This window comes from Podarcis erhardii (assembly GCF_964252035.2).
Source record: "Podarcis erhardii genome assembly, chromosome: 3".
In the NCBI taxonomy this organism is placed as follows: Eukaryota; Metazoa; Chordata; class Lepidosauria; order Squamata; family Lacertidae; genus Podarcis; species Podarcis erhardii.
In genome coordinates this window covers 91,448,088-91,463,628 of record NC_138507.1, presented here as the reverse complement: position 1 = coordinate 91,463,628, position 15,541 = coordinate 91,448,088, and the positions used below count along the sequence as shown (strand labels likewise).

General features: G+C 44.3%; 1 protein-coding gene across 1 annotated transcript in view; it reads left to right on the top strand.

Annotated features, from left to right (window-relative positions):
• The window catches only part of GALNT14 (polypeptide N-acetylgalactosaminyltransferase 14), a 250,683-nt gene extending 235,374 nt beyond the window's left edge, over window positions 1-15,309 (top strand). The window contains exons 12-15 of the mRNA XM_081854181.1: window positions 1,782-1,865; window positions 2,755-2,899; window positions 12,164-12,283; window positions 13,387-15,309. Coding sequence (XP_081710307.1) covers window positions 1,782-1,865; window positions 2,755-2,899; window positions 12,164-12,283; window positions 13,387-13,545 — 508 coding nt within the window. The 3' untranslated portion in view covers window positions 13,546-15,309. The remainder of the gene's footprint in view (window positions 1-1,781; window positions 1,866-2,754; window positions 2,900-12,163; window positions 12,284-13,386) is intronic.
• Window positions 15,310-15,541: the final 232 nt, after the last annotated feature.

Here is a 15,541-nt window from a genome sequence, read left to right as displayed (position 1 = left end):
TATTGTATTCGTGTTGTGCATAGCCATAATGCTAGCTGCTATGAGAACAAAATGCTGAGCTAAATGGACCTCTGGACTAATCCGGCGCTGCTCTTCTTAAATCCTAATCCATCACCAGCAACTGAGACTAATTTTCTTTATGTACTCTTGGTTGTCAGATTGAGCTAAGACTCATGTGTCTAGCACACTTTATATTTGTGGTTCCTCATCCAGATTGTGATTTGTGCACGGAAACCAAATTTCCAGCTGCATGTCCCTTAGCCAAACTGGAATCTACATGCCTGATTATGGAGCTCTTGAGCCTTGCTTTCAAAAAGAAGCGGTAGAAAAGTGGATTTGTTGCATTTTTTCCCTATTTTCAGAGTACGAAAAGCAGCCGCAGAGCCAGAATACCACAAGCGTATTGTGTTATAAGAGCATGAGAAGAGTTTGCTGGTACAGGCCAATGGCCAATCTAGTGGCACTGATAGTCCAATCCTCCATTAATTGGTCCAATCCTCTTTTAAAGACACCCAATTTGGTAGCCATCACCACATGTAGGGGTCAGTGCCAATGATGAGTTGTGTGAAGAACTTTGGACATCCATGAGTTCTATGGTTCTGAGAGAGGAAAAGAAGCCTTTCTCTATCCCCTTTTCCACACTAGGCATAATTGCATACATGTCTCCTCTTAGTCACCTTTTATCCGAACTGAAAAGCCCCAAATGTTGTCCCTGGGGACTTGCTCCTCTCACTTGATCGTTTTGGTCGCCCTTTTCTGAACCTTTTCCAGCTCTGCAATATCACTTTCCAGGTGAAATGACTGAACTGTACACATTATTCCAAGTGAGGTCTCACCATAGATTTGTATAATTGCTTCACAAAACTGGCATTTGCCTTTTCTATTGCTTTCCTAATGTTCCCTAGCAAGGGGTTTGCCTTTTTCACAGCTGCTGCATGCTGGGTCAACATCTCCGTCAAGCTATCCACGCTGACCCCAAGGTCTTGTAGCTCTAGTATATGTCAATAGAAAACATACCATTTAGGCAGCAAACCTGCATTGGAACTCTCATGGGACTAAGGGCCAAGTAGACATTTATTTATTTATAAGATCTATGTCCCACCCTTCACCTCAAACGATCTCAGGGCAGGTCACAACAAATTAAAATACAATAAGCCAATAGGATACAGTTAAAACCATCCATTCCACTGCCTAGATTAATTGCATGATTGCAATTCACATGTCTAGCTTCTAAATTTTAAATAGTAGCTGCAATGCAAGAGATCCAAGACACACGAGGAGTTTAACCCTTTCCCCCCCACACTATGGTCCTAATGAAAGTCACTCTACCACCAAAACTGCTATTCACTCCAGACAGAGCGTAAATTTCACACCAATGGGAGTTGCTCCTCCATGCCAAATCACTTTGGGTTTTTATTACTATTGGGATCTCAGCATGAGGAAGAGGGTTATTCCCCTTCTCCCTGAGGTTCCAGTGCTGATCAGGCAATCCAAGGGGGATTTTTAATGTTAAAAATGTTAAAAATTTCTGGTACATTACCGGCAATTATGGTCATGCCAATGAATGCCATTTCTAGTTTGGTCATTTGTTGTTCAGTTACATGACTCACAATGAGTTAACTGTGGAAGCTGAGGAAAGTGTGGATATGGGATTACTAATGTATTTTGCCACTAGCTAGATTTAAGGAGAGAATCCTGTCTTTGGGGCTCAAGGCCATTTCATGTTGCAGTGGTATGAAGTGGCGTAATTAGATTTTTTGCAAATATTTTGTTTTCAACAGCATCCAGAGCAGAGTGGAATTGAGAAAGGCCTTGAAATGCCACACCTTCAAGTGGTACCTGGAAAATGTTTATCCTGAACTGAGGTACTAGCAAATGTTGAAATATAGTATGTGCTACCTGTGCAGGTGAAATGTCACAATTTTCCCTTTTTCTCAAATGAAAATCGGCTCAAGGCTGCAATCCTATGCACATTTTCCTGCAAGAAAACTCTGTTTAGCACAGAGCGACATACAGTATTTCTGAGTAAACATGGATAGAATTACTTTGCCTATCCACCCCCCTCCCAAAAAAAGCTAAATCACCAGAAAATGACTTTTCCTCTGAACCAGGAATGGGGAACCTTTTCTCTTCCTTCCCCCTGGATCAAATGTTCTGTTCAAAGTTGAGAGTCATATCTGGTACACCATAGACATTTGGTTTGGCCCTGCCTTCTGCTGGCATGCGGCCCCCAGAACATTGCCAGCAAAGGTACATACAGTCTTTGTGCTGAAAAGTGCTGTTCATGATTATTGTGGGCCACTGCTAGGCAAAAACTGATAACCCCTTTTTTTGTAGTAAACTTTTATTGAATTTTCAGAAGTTTGACATATATGCCGGTACATCAGTACATAATAAGTTTATTTTTTTCTTGACTTCCTGCCCCATTTTCCATGGTGTTTTAATTTCCCCCCTCGGCTGTACAATATCTTCTATTTCTTATATGAAAACAACAATATTGTATTTTCTAATTCCTTCTGTTGCTCATATTTTAAACCCTGCTCATGAATTCTTCACACTATAATATTTCCCTAAATGATCTGATAATGGCTTTCATTCTTCCAGAAAGCAATTGTCATTTGGATCTCTTATTTTGGCTGTTAATTTTGCCATTTCTGCATAGTCCATTATCTTACTTATCCATTCTTAACCATTTTTACGGGCAGAGCAACCTTGCCAAAAACTGATGGCCCTTATCCTTTCCTCTTCCCTCAGAATTCCTGAGGAATCTCTCTACCAGACTGGGATGATTCGACAGAGACAGAGATGCCTGGAGACCCAGAAGTCAGAAGCCCAGGAGTTTCCGGTTGTGATCTTAAACCCCTGCATCACCAGCAAAGGTGCAGCAATGGTGGCTCAGGTGAGTTCTCTAGGGCCTGTTTGGAATTTAAGGAGTATTCAGTGCCCTTATCCTAACAGCAATCCTTTGGGGGTGATCCCATTTTAAAGATGGCACTGTGAAACTAAGAATAAGATGGTGGCTCACCCAGAACCACTGAACATGCTCATGAATAATTGGCCAGAGCCAATAATTGTCTTATTGCCAGAGCCAAAGAGAACCCAAAAGGGATGGAATGCAAGTCCTTCTGTGATATATTTCAGAATGCAGGCTAGTGCTTTCCTGTATCCTAAACTCCCTATCCACAAAACAAAATAAAAAAAATTCCTTCCAGTAGCACCTTAAAGACCAACTTTAAGGTCTTTAAGGTGCTACTGGAAGGAATTTTTTTATTTTGTTTTGACTATGGCAGACCAACACAGCTACCTACCTGTAACTCCCTATCCACAGAAAACTAGCATATGAGGTTCTGCATAGCATTTCCCCTTAGATGCTGCTTTTATGGGTGCAGGGATGTTGTTTTTTTTATACTGGAGAATATTCATACAATTAATCTCTTACCTGCATTTTGAAATGATGCATTCTCAGGAGTCACCATGAGTTCCTTCATTTTCCCACCTATTCTGCATTCATGTGACAAAATGGTGGTCACACGAATGGGCCCCCCACAGCGTAAGTCAGCAAGCTGTCATTCTGCCCCCCCCCAAAACCCCCTCCAATTTGTTCCTAGTATTTTTAAGATGTCACTTTTTAACATTTAGGGTTGTGCCTTAGGGGCCTTTTTGTCACACTAAAAATGGGCAAAAAAAATTGCTGTGCGATTGCTCTTCCACCTCAAAATCGGAACTGGTGCCAGTTTTTTGCCAACTTGTCCAAACAGCACATTTGGGTGGCATAGATTGGAAAAATAGACTCATGGACAGCAGGCCTTCCACGAGACAAGCCTGATACGAAGCACACTCCTGAACTGAACCAAGCTGAGCCCATCCGTACTCAGAATGCAAGCTACGTTGACACATAATTCTTCTTCAAGGATCAGAGGAAGAAAATGAGAATTATAATTTTCCTCCCATCTTTCAGAACTATTTACTCCTTTCCGTCGCTCAAAAAATGTGCCGAATTGAAATGATATATTTAAGTTCATCCTCTGCATTCATTCAATATTAAATTGCCTATTAAAGTAGAAGCGGCTTAATGAGGCTGACCTCATTTCCCCTCTTCTCAATCACTAAAGGGAAAAATATTCAGTGTCAATCAGTGAGTATTCTCTGAACTAGATTAAGAATTAGGTGCTGTTTGTGACAACAAAAAAAAGGTGTTCTCTCCATGTTCTGGTTAGCATTTTAAACGCATAAGCGGATAGTTAAATAGAAGGGAGGGAGAGCTGTTATACATTAAAGTCCTACCTCAACGCCCCTCAGTAAACACCAGTATGGGCACTGCAATGCTTCTGAAAGCTGCACTGGCTTTGGCTTTGATGTCTCTCCAGGGACAGTAAGTTCCACTATCAGCAGGAAACCGAAAGTGTCTTTTTAATGTGCTCCTTGTTCTGTTGCCAGAGACATGGAGGTATAACATGCTGTGGGAATTCTCAAAGCTCCCTTCTCCTTGTGGATTGTTTGGGGACCTGCTCCCCCCCCCCACATCTGCTCCATCTATAAGTGGGGAGCCATGGACTCACAGATCATGTATTCTAGACCAGTGTTTCCCAACCTTGTGCCTCCAGCTGTTTTTGGACTACAATTCCCATCATCCCTTGCCACTGGTCTTGCTAGTCAGGGATGATGGGAGTTGTAGTTCAAAAACAGCTGGAGGCACAAGGTTGGGAAACACTGTTCTAGACGATAATGCCCAAGATCACTTGCCTTGTTTGTTTATCTGCCGTATTTTTGGCTCCATAAGACGCACCTAGTTTTTAGAGGAGGAAAACAAGGGGGGGGGGTTCTGAATCAAATGTTGTATTAAACTATTTAATAAACTGCCAGTATATCAGCATAATATTCCAACCATGTGAAGTGAACAGCAGTCAACAGTGGTGTTAAAAACCATCATCACTGTCATTAACAAATGAAGAAACTTTATCCCCTAGTAAGGGGGGCAGGCAGCGGAAATATATGAACTTCCCACACTGAGTCCCTTAGATCTAAGGACTGTATGGTTTGGCCCTACACAATTATTTTAATAAAGCCAAAAGAAGTGGGACTTTCTTCCTTTTTGTTCATTGCAGAGAGCTCTGGGGGCTTTCATATGAGGAAGAAATCTGATTCAATTCCCATTTAAAGTCAAACCTACCTAATTCACACCTTCGCACATGACACAAGGACCAAACCACGGCTGCCCTTCGAATTTCAGACTTCTGCAAAGAAAGGCACTACCGTCCCGGCAAGACCAGTGGCAGAGGGAAGGTCTTGCATGGCGGCACGTCACCTGTGGGGACGTGGGATGTCGCCCAAGCGAGCGTCCCAAGGGGGTGGCACGTGCGGCTGAGCGTGGGGCCGGAGGGATTACACGGCTCCCTCTGTGCTTGCTTTACACCCGTGTAAGCGGCTTCTGTCTCGCTTTGCTGCTTTAAAGCGAGCCGTGGAGGAGGGACAGACGGGAGCCATGGCTCCGCTTCCTTCCCTCCTCCGTGGCTCGCTTTAAAGCAGCAAAGCAGGACAGGAGCCACTTCATAAGAGGTGCAGACATTTCCCCTTGCTTTTTAGGAGGAAAAAAGTGCATCTTATGGAGTGAAAAATACAGTATGTACTGATTTGTTCATCTGGTTGTGCTGCCGCAGATGCACCATTGCTTTTCTTCTCTCTGTTCTCCTCTGGTCACGACCTCACTGCCTGTCTCCAGACACTGTGGTCATCTGCAAGGGATTCCTACATGGTGGGGTTGATGTTGCTAGGCTTCATGTCAAATCTGCAGACATCTTTGTAATGCTGAGTTGGTCTGTCAATGGGCCTTGGGCAATAGTGGACTGCCCTGAGACCTCAGGATATAGGGCAGTATATTATTATTATTATTATTATTATTATTATTATTATTATTATTCTCTCTAATTGTTGTCCTACCACCCTGCCCATTACCTGGTATTCAGCTTCTGAATCTGAGGAAGCCACATAGCCTGACGCTGGAGAGACCTGTCAGGAAAAAGCATGAACCGATGGTATCAAATAGTAAGGGAGACAGCCTTATTAGAAAAAGTAACCAATAAACTGAAACTGAAATGGGGACAAATAGAAGAAGACGCCTTCACCCCGCTATGGTTCCCCTTTATCACATACACAGCCAAACAAGACAACGACAAGAATCCGCCAACAGCTTACAAATCAATCTGGCTAACCTGATCCTAACACACACACACACACACCCCACTCACACACAAAAACAAATCTCACTACAGCCAACCAAAGGCAACCAACCACACCCTAGGCCACCCCCAACCTCTCTCACCACCAGGGAAATACAACAAAAGAATAGTAAGAGAACCCACACAAGTGGCGCTGACACAAAACCCCACACATACACTAAGTAGAAGAATAGAAGAATTGCCACCCGACCCCACCCCACCCACCATTTCCCCCCTCTGTAGAAAACACAACTTGAAAAAGAAACAATGCACATATTTTTGTAAACTAAGAAATCTTTAATAAACACATATTTAAAAAATAATAATAACTAGGCACCACATAGGAAGCTGCCTTGTTCTGAACCAGACCATTGAGGTCAATATTTTCTACACTGACTGGTTGTCAGAGTCTTGAACCAGGAACCTTCTGCATGAAAAGCAAGTTCCCTACCAGTGAACTGCAGCCCTTTCCCCACAGCTAGTAGCTGCTGATACAGTGGGCCTCACTGACAGTGTGATCCTCTATGTATAATTTGCCTTATGGTCCTTCGCAAGCCATCTAAACCAATGGCTATCACCTTCTCCTGGCAAGATGGTGCATTGAACAACTTCCAAGTTCTAGTAGTATACGGAACAGAGTAATTTCCCCACACTGTGCATAATTTTGTAAACCTCTGCCATGTTCTCCCTTGACTCATATTCACTCCCCCCTCCTGCTTTTTAATAAAGGAATAATTGCCTCACTGCAAGTGGTCCACAAACCCCCTCCTTCCACTCCTGGGCAGAAGGGCCAGGAGGGCAGGACTCCCCAAATGCAGAGAGCTAAGTTAACTCTTCAAAGGGTGTGTGTGGGGATTATTAAACTATTAAGTCCAGAGTCTAAAATTATCTAACTGTACCACTGATTATGGCACCAAGCACGCTGCCTCTGCAATGATGCCGCAAGTCAGACACTTGGCATTATCCGGTCTCGTTTATGTCTCATTTGCTGAAGGGATTGATTGATTTAGCACTTCACTGGAGAAATGCATCTGAGGGTAAATAATTGATCGTAATTTTGCCCTGGTTTTGTCTAATGAAGATGTCACCGTTTGGCTGGTGCATTGGCTTTCTGTTAGAAACAGAGCACCAGTTGATATTAAACTTTGCAGTAACCTTCTTGGAATGGATTTCTGACTCTGGGATTCATTTAATAAACCCATTAATCATTAGCTGTTCCAAGAAACCTGACAAGCTTTAGAAAAGAAATCAGAAGCCTCTTAGGCCTGGATACACTTGAGCACATCGTCAACAGCAGCAGTACAGAAATGACTCTGTATTCAGAGAGAAGCTGTCAGTCTCCTGTAGGAACAGAGAAACAGACAGAAGGATGGCAATCTTCCCCCCCTTCCTGTTGTGCCCCACTGTCTGCCTCTCAAAATATCAATCACCGAGTGAATCACCAACATCCTAGTTAGTTAATGCATTATTTTTGTCCTGATCTTGTTGAAAAATTCAGCCAGATGCTCTGATCTGTCAGCTCTCTCCCCAGAGGATTCGCAGAACTTTGTCATACTGAGCATCTCGACCAAGACAAAAACAATTGTTTCAGCCTCCTCTAGTGCACCTACGGCAAAGTGCTAAGATTTATTGTCCACCCTTGGGGACAAAGCTGGTCAAATAAAAATGTCCACTCAAGGTGCTGCAAGAGCCCACAGTATTCTTTAAAGCCCGTTGAGAATGATAAAGATTGCCCCTTCCAAGATGCTCTCTTCCTACTTTACTGACTGGGAGGGGCTAACATTCTGTCCCTTAATTTATCTAATCTACTACTGGCTGAAGTACATTAGATTAAGGTTGTCATACATTACAATCCTGTGCTTCTCACTTTGAGAATTCTTATGGAGTCTTGTCTCTAATACGATTGTTAGGGGAGGGGTAGTTCCTCTGGTAGGAGACACATTGTGCTCCTTCCACAGTAGTTTGTACATCTTTTGTGCCCACCCTGCATACAGCTCTCACCTGTGGTTACTAGAAGCTCTCAGCATGCAACAGCAACACACACTGGGATCAGCTTTGACTGGCCAGCTCAACCAGGTGAGGGTAGCCAATGGGTGAGTTAGGGACTTCCCCTGCAAGCAAAGATGCTCCAGTGGATTGATTGGACAAGACCAATAGTGATCCAATGGTCAAGAAGATGGTTTCTGCACGTGCTGAAGAGGGAAATGAGGAGCGTATGGGATTTCTCAAACTGGGAAGGTAGCCCATCTAGGGAAGGAAAACTGATCCTGAACTTCCACTGCTTTGTGGAACATCTTTGTGAGAAGAAAAGGTTAAGAAGTAAACCCTACACAAATCCGGAGTGGAGTCCCTAAGGCAGTTGGGTGGTGCCTCGTACGCTGTAAAGGTGGTGTCTCCCCTTCGCAGTAACACTCCGGCACAGTCAGCTTGGTATTTACAGTGTTTATTACATATGTACAAGAAACAGCTACAGTTCAGAATTACACGTCCGAACCCGTTGAGTCAGATTCGGAGAGTGGCTTCCTTCGATTCCCGCACAAAGTAGGCGTGGGAATCGCGCATCTTTGATTCTTATGTTTCATTTCCCTCCTTGTCTGTGCTGATGTGAAAGCCCCCTCCCTTCCAGAGTCTGAGCTCCCTTCCCGAGCCTCTGGGCAGTTGAAGGGCTCTGCAGCATCCCTGAGCCCTTCCTTCTCCTGGCTAATCTCCGCCCTCTCTTCCGCTTCTTCTGTCTCTGGGCAGTTGAAGGGCTCCACAGCATCCCCAAGCCCCTGCGCCACCTCTTCTGTCACTTGCTCCTCCGGATTCCATCAACTCCTGCAGCCAAGCTGGTGCCAAACATATTGCTCTAGTTTCCTTTGGAACACATCAGAGAAGCCAAGAGAGGGTTCTTGTCATCTGAGCAACTCAGGGTGTCCATACACACTGCTCAGGATTGTGCCCTGGGCAGTGCTATTTCTCTAGAAAAAGAGGTGGCGGAACTGACCATGAACACCTCCCTCGTTCTCTTAGAATGGCAATGGTGCCCACCTGAGAGGTGCCAGAACCGAGTTCCAGTGAGTTCCAGCTGGAAAAAAAGCCCTGGCCCTGGGGATGTCACTTCAATGCTGCTTACGCAGCAGTTTGACTTCACCCCCAGAGGTGCACTCCATTGTCTCTCAAGACATGTTAGTTTACTCCAGTTCCCATCAGCTGCAGCCAACATGACCCATGGTCTGGGATGATGAGAGTTGCATCCCAGCAGCAACTGTGGGGCACCATACTGGCTACCCCTTTTCTACTAGGTCCACTGAGGCTTTGATTCCTTGACTTGGAATGGTACCAACCAGGAAACTAGCAGTGCTTTTCTTGGGGGATGGAGTCCAACACATTTGCTTTAAATTCTGGAGGCTGGAGATTGGGCCACCCTTAGAAGATGGCACGTGATGATGGCCATATCTCAACAAGAAACTCCCCGCAACATTCCAGCTCCTCTGGACGCATCTGCACTTTTCCACTCTCAAATTCAGGTTCTCTCTCTCATATTCTATGAGGCTATGTTGATACGAGGGCAAATTATGCAAACAGAAATGGTTCCCACTAAACTCTGGGTCAGACTAGATGGAATGCAAGATGCTTAAAGGCATCCCATTACCTGTCCCATATAAACAGATGGATGTCGCTGACTCCTATGGGGAAAACTTAAATGTGGTTCTTAAATCCTTAGCTATAATATGGACTAAACCTGAACCCAACCCTTGCCATTGGATGATCCAGTCTCCACAGATGGAGCCCTTGCAGAGTGCAGATGTATTCAATACATCTTTGTGAAAACAGGAGAATTTTGCATTTATAATATTTATATTTTTAGCCCATCCTATGCAAATACATACCAACTATCCCCAGCCCTGGGTTTTTTAAAATGCTTTGTTGAATGAATGCATCTTATTCCCAAAAATGTTTTTTCACGGGCATATTTTCGGTGGAGTCCTCTTCACGTGTTCTTTAATGCACCCGTTTAGTGCTGTGCCAAAATCTGCCCTGCCAAGTTTCTTCCTCTGTGAAAGAGACTTCCACTTTTTGACCTCATTTTCAGAACTCTTTGGGGGTTTTGAGCTTTATCTTTGTGAGGTAGCCAAGACTGGTGTGTGCATTTTCCTTTCCAGTAAGCATTTCTTCAGCTCCCTGCAGCCTCCCCAGCTGCCCACACTTCCTGACCTGAAAAACCCCATAGGAACAACTGCCTCATAATGTCTTCCCCTGGGCTTTAATTGGAGCATGAGCACCTGGGAAGACTGCAGACCACATGCCATCAGCGAGATGATTTGCAGCATGAAAGGACACTTGTGGGCACCCCTCAGCCACTTCAAAAGCAAGGTAAAGAGGACAACAACACACAAAACCCCCTGCACCCCAGCCATGATAATTTCTCTGGATTTTTCTCTCCCCAGTGATATTTTCCAAAATGCAGTTTACTTTCTCATTAATTGATGGAGATTTGGCCAAGAAAGACAGAAGCAAGCAGTGAAGCAGCAAAGGCAGTTGCACCTTGTCAAGAGACAAGGCAGATCTCTGCAAAATGTGTTGAAAGGCTGTCCGTGGTGCAAAAGGCTATTGAGAAAATGTAGTGAGGGCTGTGTGAGGAGGGTGCTGGCTTCAAACAGTGACTCACTTCATATGCTACCCATTTCCCCCCTCAAAAAAAAAAGAAGAAGAAGAAGAAGAAGAAGAAGAAGAAGAAGAAGAAGAAGAAGAAGAAAAGAAAGAAGCTACATTAACGCTGTTGGAGACCGGGGACAATTTTTCAAGGCTTTAACATCATTCAAGGTGACACCTGTCACTGCTCCTCAGCATCATAATGAATTCAAGAAATAAATTTAAAGTATCATCTTTGGCTGACTTTTGCACGGCTGCCTTCGGATGGCGACGCAGCCTCCCCCTCCCCTGCCATTTAATCAGATGGAAACCAGATGGCGGCCCCAGATAAAAATATGGAAATGTTAAAGGGAAGGGGGGGGGGACAGACGCCTGCACTATGCCCTTGTTTCACCCTTCCTCTGTTTCTTCCACTGTTGTCTTGAGAGATACAAGGTAGAAACCTGTTTGTTACCACAATTCATCCTGGGCTCCAGAAACAAAACAAACTAGCCCATTTCACGTTTCCTATGGCTGGTTCACACAACCAGTTCTGGAGTTTGTTTGTTTTAAAAAGTGTTTGGGACAGGAAGATGGAATATCTGCCTGAATTTATTGTACAGAAATGAAGTCAATATTAAGTGCTTGGCCTTGCACACAGATCCCAAGTCATTGTGCCACTGTTTCACAAGTGATTACGGTGGTGTAGCAAATAACCCCTAATGACAACTCCCAATGGCTTCCTGTAGTTACTAAATAGCACCAGAGATAAAATAGTCCCCTCTGGCATCCCATAACATAGCTGACAGGAGGCCAAACGTCAGTGTCCCAATACAGTACTAATCTCTAGACCCAATCCTACAGGTAGGATTGGAACCACTGGAATACAGCGCCCGAAGTTCCTCATTCCCCAGAGCCAGTCAAGGAGGATACCATGGTGAATGATCTCAAACGCTAATGAGAGATCAAGAAGCAGGAGCAAGACAGCACTACATCTGTCCCACAAAGGTCATCCATCAGGGTAACCAAGGCTGACTCAGTTACGTGGGGGAACAATAGCCAGAGTTGTGTGTGAGAGCTGGAAGCTGGAGATGGAGACATGCCTTGCTCCGTGCTGGATCGAAATCTTTTGGGGTGTTAATGCTGTGAGGCCCTCCATCCTATGCTCAGGTTGCATATATGTGTAAATAAAACCATATATCCTAAAGACACCGCAGTCTCCACTGACATTCATTCCAAGGAAACTGAACCCTGGGCAAAGCGTTTGGAACCCCCGGAGAGTCTCACCACTCAGAGAATGGGGTAGCATGTAACAGTTTTCTCCTTTGTTTCAGGAATGGACATATACATACAACCAGCAAGTCCGCTTCCAGAAGCTGTGCTTATCAATACAAACCCTCTTTCCAGGTTCACAGGTGGTACTCTTACCTTGCAAAGAAGGGGATGGCAAGCAGGTGAGGCCATTTCCCCCTCAAAAAGACTGAAAGCTTTCTCTCTTCCAGTGTACTTTACTAGCAGTGATATGAAGTGTTTTTCTCACATCACCCTACCAAAGTATCCTGCATAGGAAAGTCAGCCACCCAAAATAATCCATTCACCATATTGTCTAGACAACCTAACTGTGGCAAAGGAACACAATGCCTGTGAAAGGAACACATGGTGATTGAGACCTGCTCACTGGGAAATTATCAGAAATCATTTGGTCTTGCTTGTTAGTCTTGAGTCTTGGAGCAAATGAATTGGTGAGACCATCCAAAACCAAATCGAGGGGCCAAATATTGGCCATATAGACATGTTGAGATATGAACTGGATGTGTGGAATCAAGGAGCAATTGATATACCTTTATAAAATTATGCATGGCATGGAGAACGTAGATAGAGAAAAGTCTTTCTGCCTCTCTCATAACACTAGAACTCATTGACACACAATGAAGTTGAATGTTGGAAGAGTCAGGACTGATAAAATAAACTTTGGATCTCCCTCAGGAAGCAGTGATGGCCACAAACTTGGATAGCTTTAAAAAGAGATTAGACAAGTTCATGGAGATAAGGCTGTCAGTGACAACTAGCCATGTTGGTTATGCTCTGCCACCAGAGTCAGAAATAGTATGCTTCTAAATACCAGTATTTGGAAACCACAGTATTCAGAGTAGACCCTGGGAAATTGATGAGCATAACTAAGTTATGTCCATTACTTTCAATAGGTCTAACCTAACCTAACTTAGGTATAACCTAGCTGAATATCAGTCATATAGCTGATGCACTACAGTTGTGGAAACCAAAAATAGATAGAGGGAGTGCTAGCCATTATTATTATTACTTCACAGACCATAGATAAGTGTTTTTCCAATCTTGGGGTCCCAGATGTTGTTTGACTACAGCCCCCATAGCCCCTACCTATTGACTAAAGTAGCTGCGGATGATGGGAGCTGTAGTCCAACAGCATCTGTGAACCTAGCATTGAGGAACATTGCCATAGATCTTAACTACTGTAGCTCAGTGGGGGCAAGGCATACTGAATTTAATCTCTTTGCCTTTCTCCTTTCTCTTCCAAAAGCGATGGAACAAAGTTGGTTCTCACATTGAGCACATGGCCACACGTTACTGCCTGGACACTGAAATGGTGGGGGACACCAACGAGAACATGAGGGAGGTCGTCATTAACCCTTGTGAGAGCACGGCAATGAGCCAGCGATGGGAGATGGTGATGTCCTGACCACGTCTGCTGACAATGCTAGCAAGCTCAGCCAAGAGGACCTTTGTTGAGAACAGCCAAGGCTGCTGTCCAAGCTTGGGGGTGGGGTGGGGCTTGCCTTCTAGCGTGGGGCAAAAGCCAAAGAATAAGGACATACAGCTGTGCCTAGGTTGAAGAAAGCACACAAGTGCTGGCTCTGAGAGCCATAGCAGAAATTCAAGCCAGGTGGGACTACACATCCATACAGATAAGAACACAACTGCTTAATCTGGAAACATTGTTCAATGACCCTCATCTGTTAGTTGTAGCAGAAGTCGCTCCTCTCATTTTTGAGAAGGGAACCTGCTGAAATCAGTAAATGCGGTAATTTATTGTCCTCATTGATAAGGTGGTGGGAAAGCCTTGGGAAATAATAAGTGGGAGAGCAGCTTCTAGCAGCTGAAGGGCAGGGAGGAGGAAAACCAGGCCTTATGGGAGCAGAGAAATGGATATGCTGGGATACAGCAGAAAAGGCTAACTAATCTTGCACTTTTGATTGATGTAACTGAGCACAACTTTGGAAGCGTGCTGGAGTAAGCTATATTGCACATTATAATTTGTATTTGATTCATGCACTTGTTGTGTGCTAGATACTGTATATGCCTGGAATGAGAAAATGTGTGTGTGTGTGTAGGAGTGTTGGGGAGTGAGTGAGAGAGAGAGAGATGGATGATATCTGGGAGCTGAGGTCAAATCTAATATGTGTGTAGAAGAGAGGAACTGTTTACACTACTCTGTCGCTGCACAAGGCTTACTCGAGGGTTTGGGTAGACCAAGAAACCACCAGTTTCTCCCTTCACTGGCAATGGCTGGAGAGAGACATGGTGCATTCTTACTTTGCACAGGGTCTCACATGCAGCATGTAACTGGTTCCCCATATTCACACACTCGTGGGAGAGCACAATCCTTGACTGCACATGGGACAGGATGAGGCATAAAAGAGATGCTCTCTTCCTCCAATCTTCCCATTTGCTCCATATGCATTTAGTGGTTCTCGTTGACATCTTCTGAGCTTTGGAAAGTGGCCTGCTTTGCCAAGCTATAGCACTGGCTGTTCTGCTTTCCTGTTGAATTCCACATCATGCAACAACTATGCCACTGAGACCAAACACTTGTGGTGACGATGGCTGTTTCTCAGAGCCTTGAGGAGGACAAGAGAAATCTAGCATTACCTATGGGCACAGTATGTGATATTGTATCGCCCCACTGTGGTCTCTATTCTTTTGTTGAAAATCAACCAAGCCCTGCAAAAGTGTTGGTCTAGAGACCATACTGGGGGCAAAATGGTTGGGGGAATTTACTATAGTTCACCCATGCACAAGCCATGATAGCCACAGGTTCTAGAGTGACTGGACTGGAGTATGGGTTTGAACAGTCTGGATTAGGTGAGCAACACTCCAAGTCCTTATTGAAATGCAGAGTTGGACCTCTGGGACAACAAATCTGTATTCACAGACCAGTTATGAACTGGATTCTCATCACTACTGGCAATGCTAGCATCATCATGCCACCTTCGACTCTGAACAGTAGGATCCATCTTATATGCGTATAGTGAGAGACTTGAGTCATGCTTCTGTATGAGAGGGCTGTTTAACACTGTACTTTTTCCCATCTCAGGGGGTCTTGGATGAACCTAAAATCACCTACTGGACCTCTGTAATTGTAATTTGTCTCTCCACTGTTTAAAAACCTTGGAATAGGGGAAATTTTCACATGCATCATAAAAGTAATATTTTGCTATTTGAAGACCAACGTCTCGTGTTTTTTCTCTTATGAAAATGCAATAGCTCATGCTGGTGTCTTGCACTGGTAAAAGGGTGAAGAGTGTGCAGCTCTTCTTCAGATACTTTTCTGCAACTTCACTTATAATGAGCAGCCTTGCCATCCTCTAGCACTGTTCTGTGCCCCCTCCCCCAAATCTCAGAAATGGTGGTGTGAAACAGCTTTTTGGAACACCACGAAGATGCTTTAGATGCTG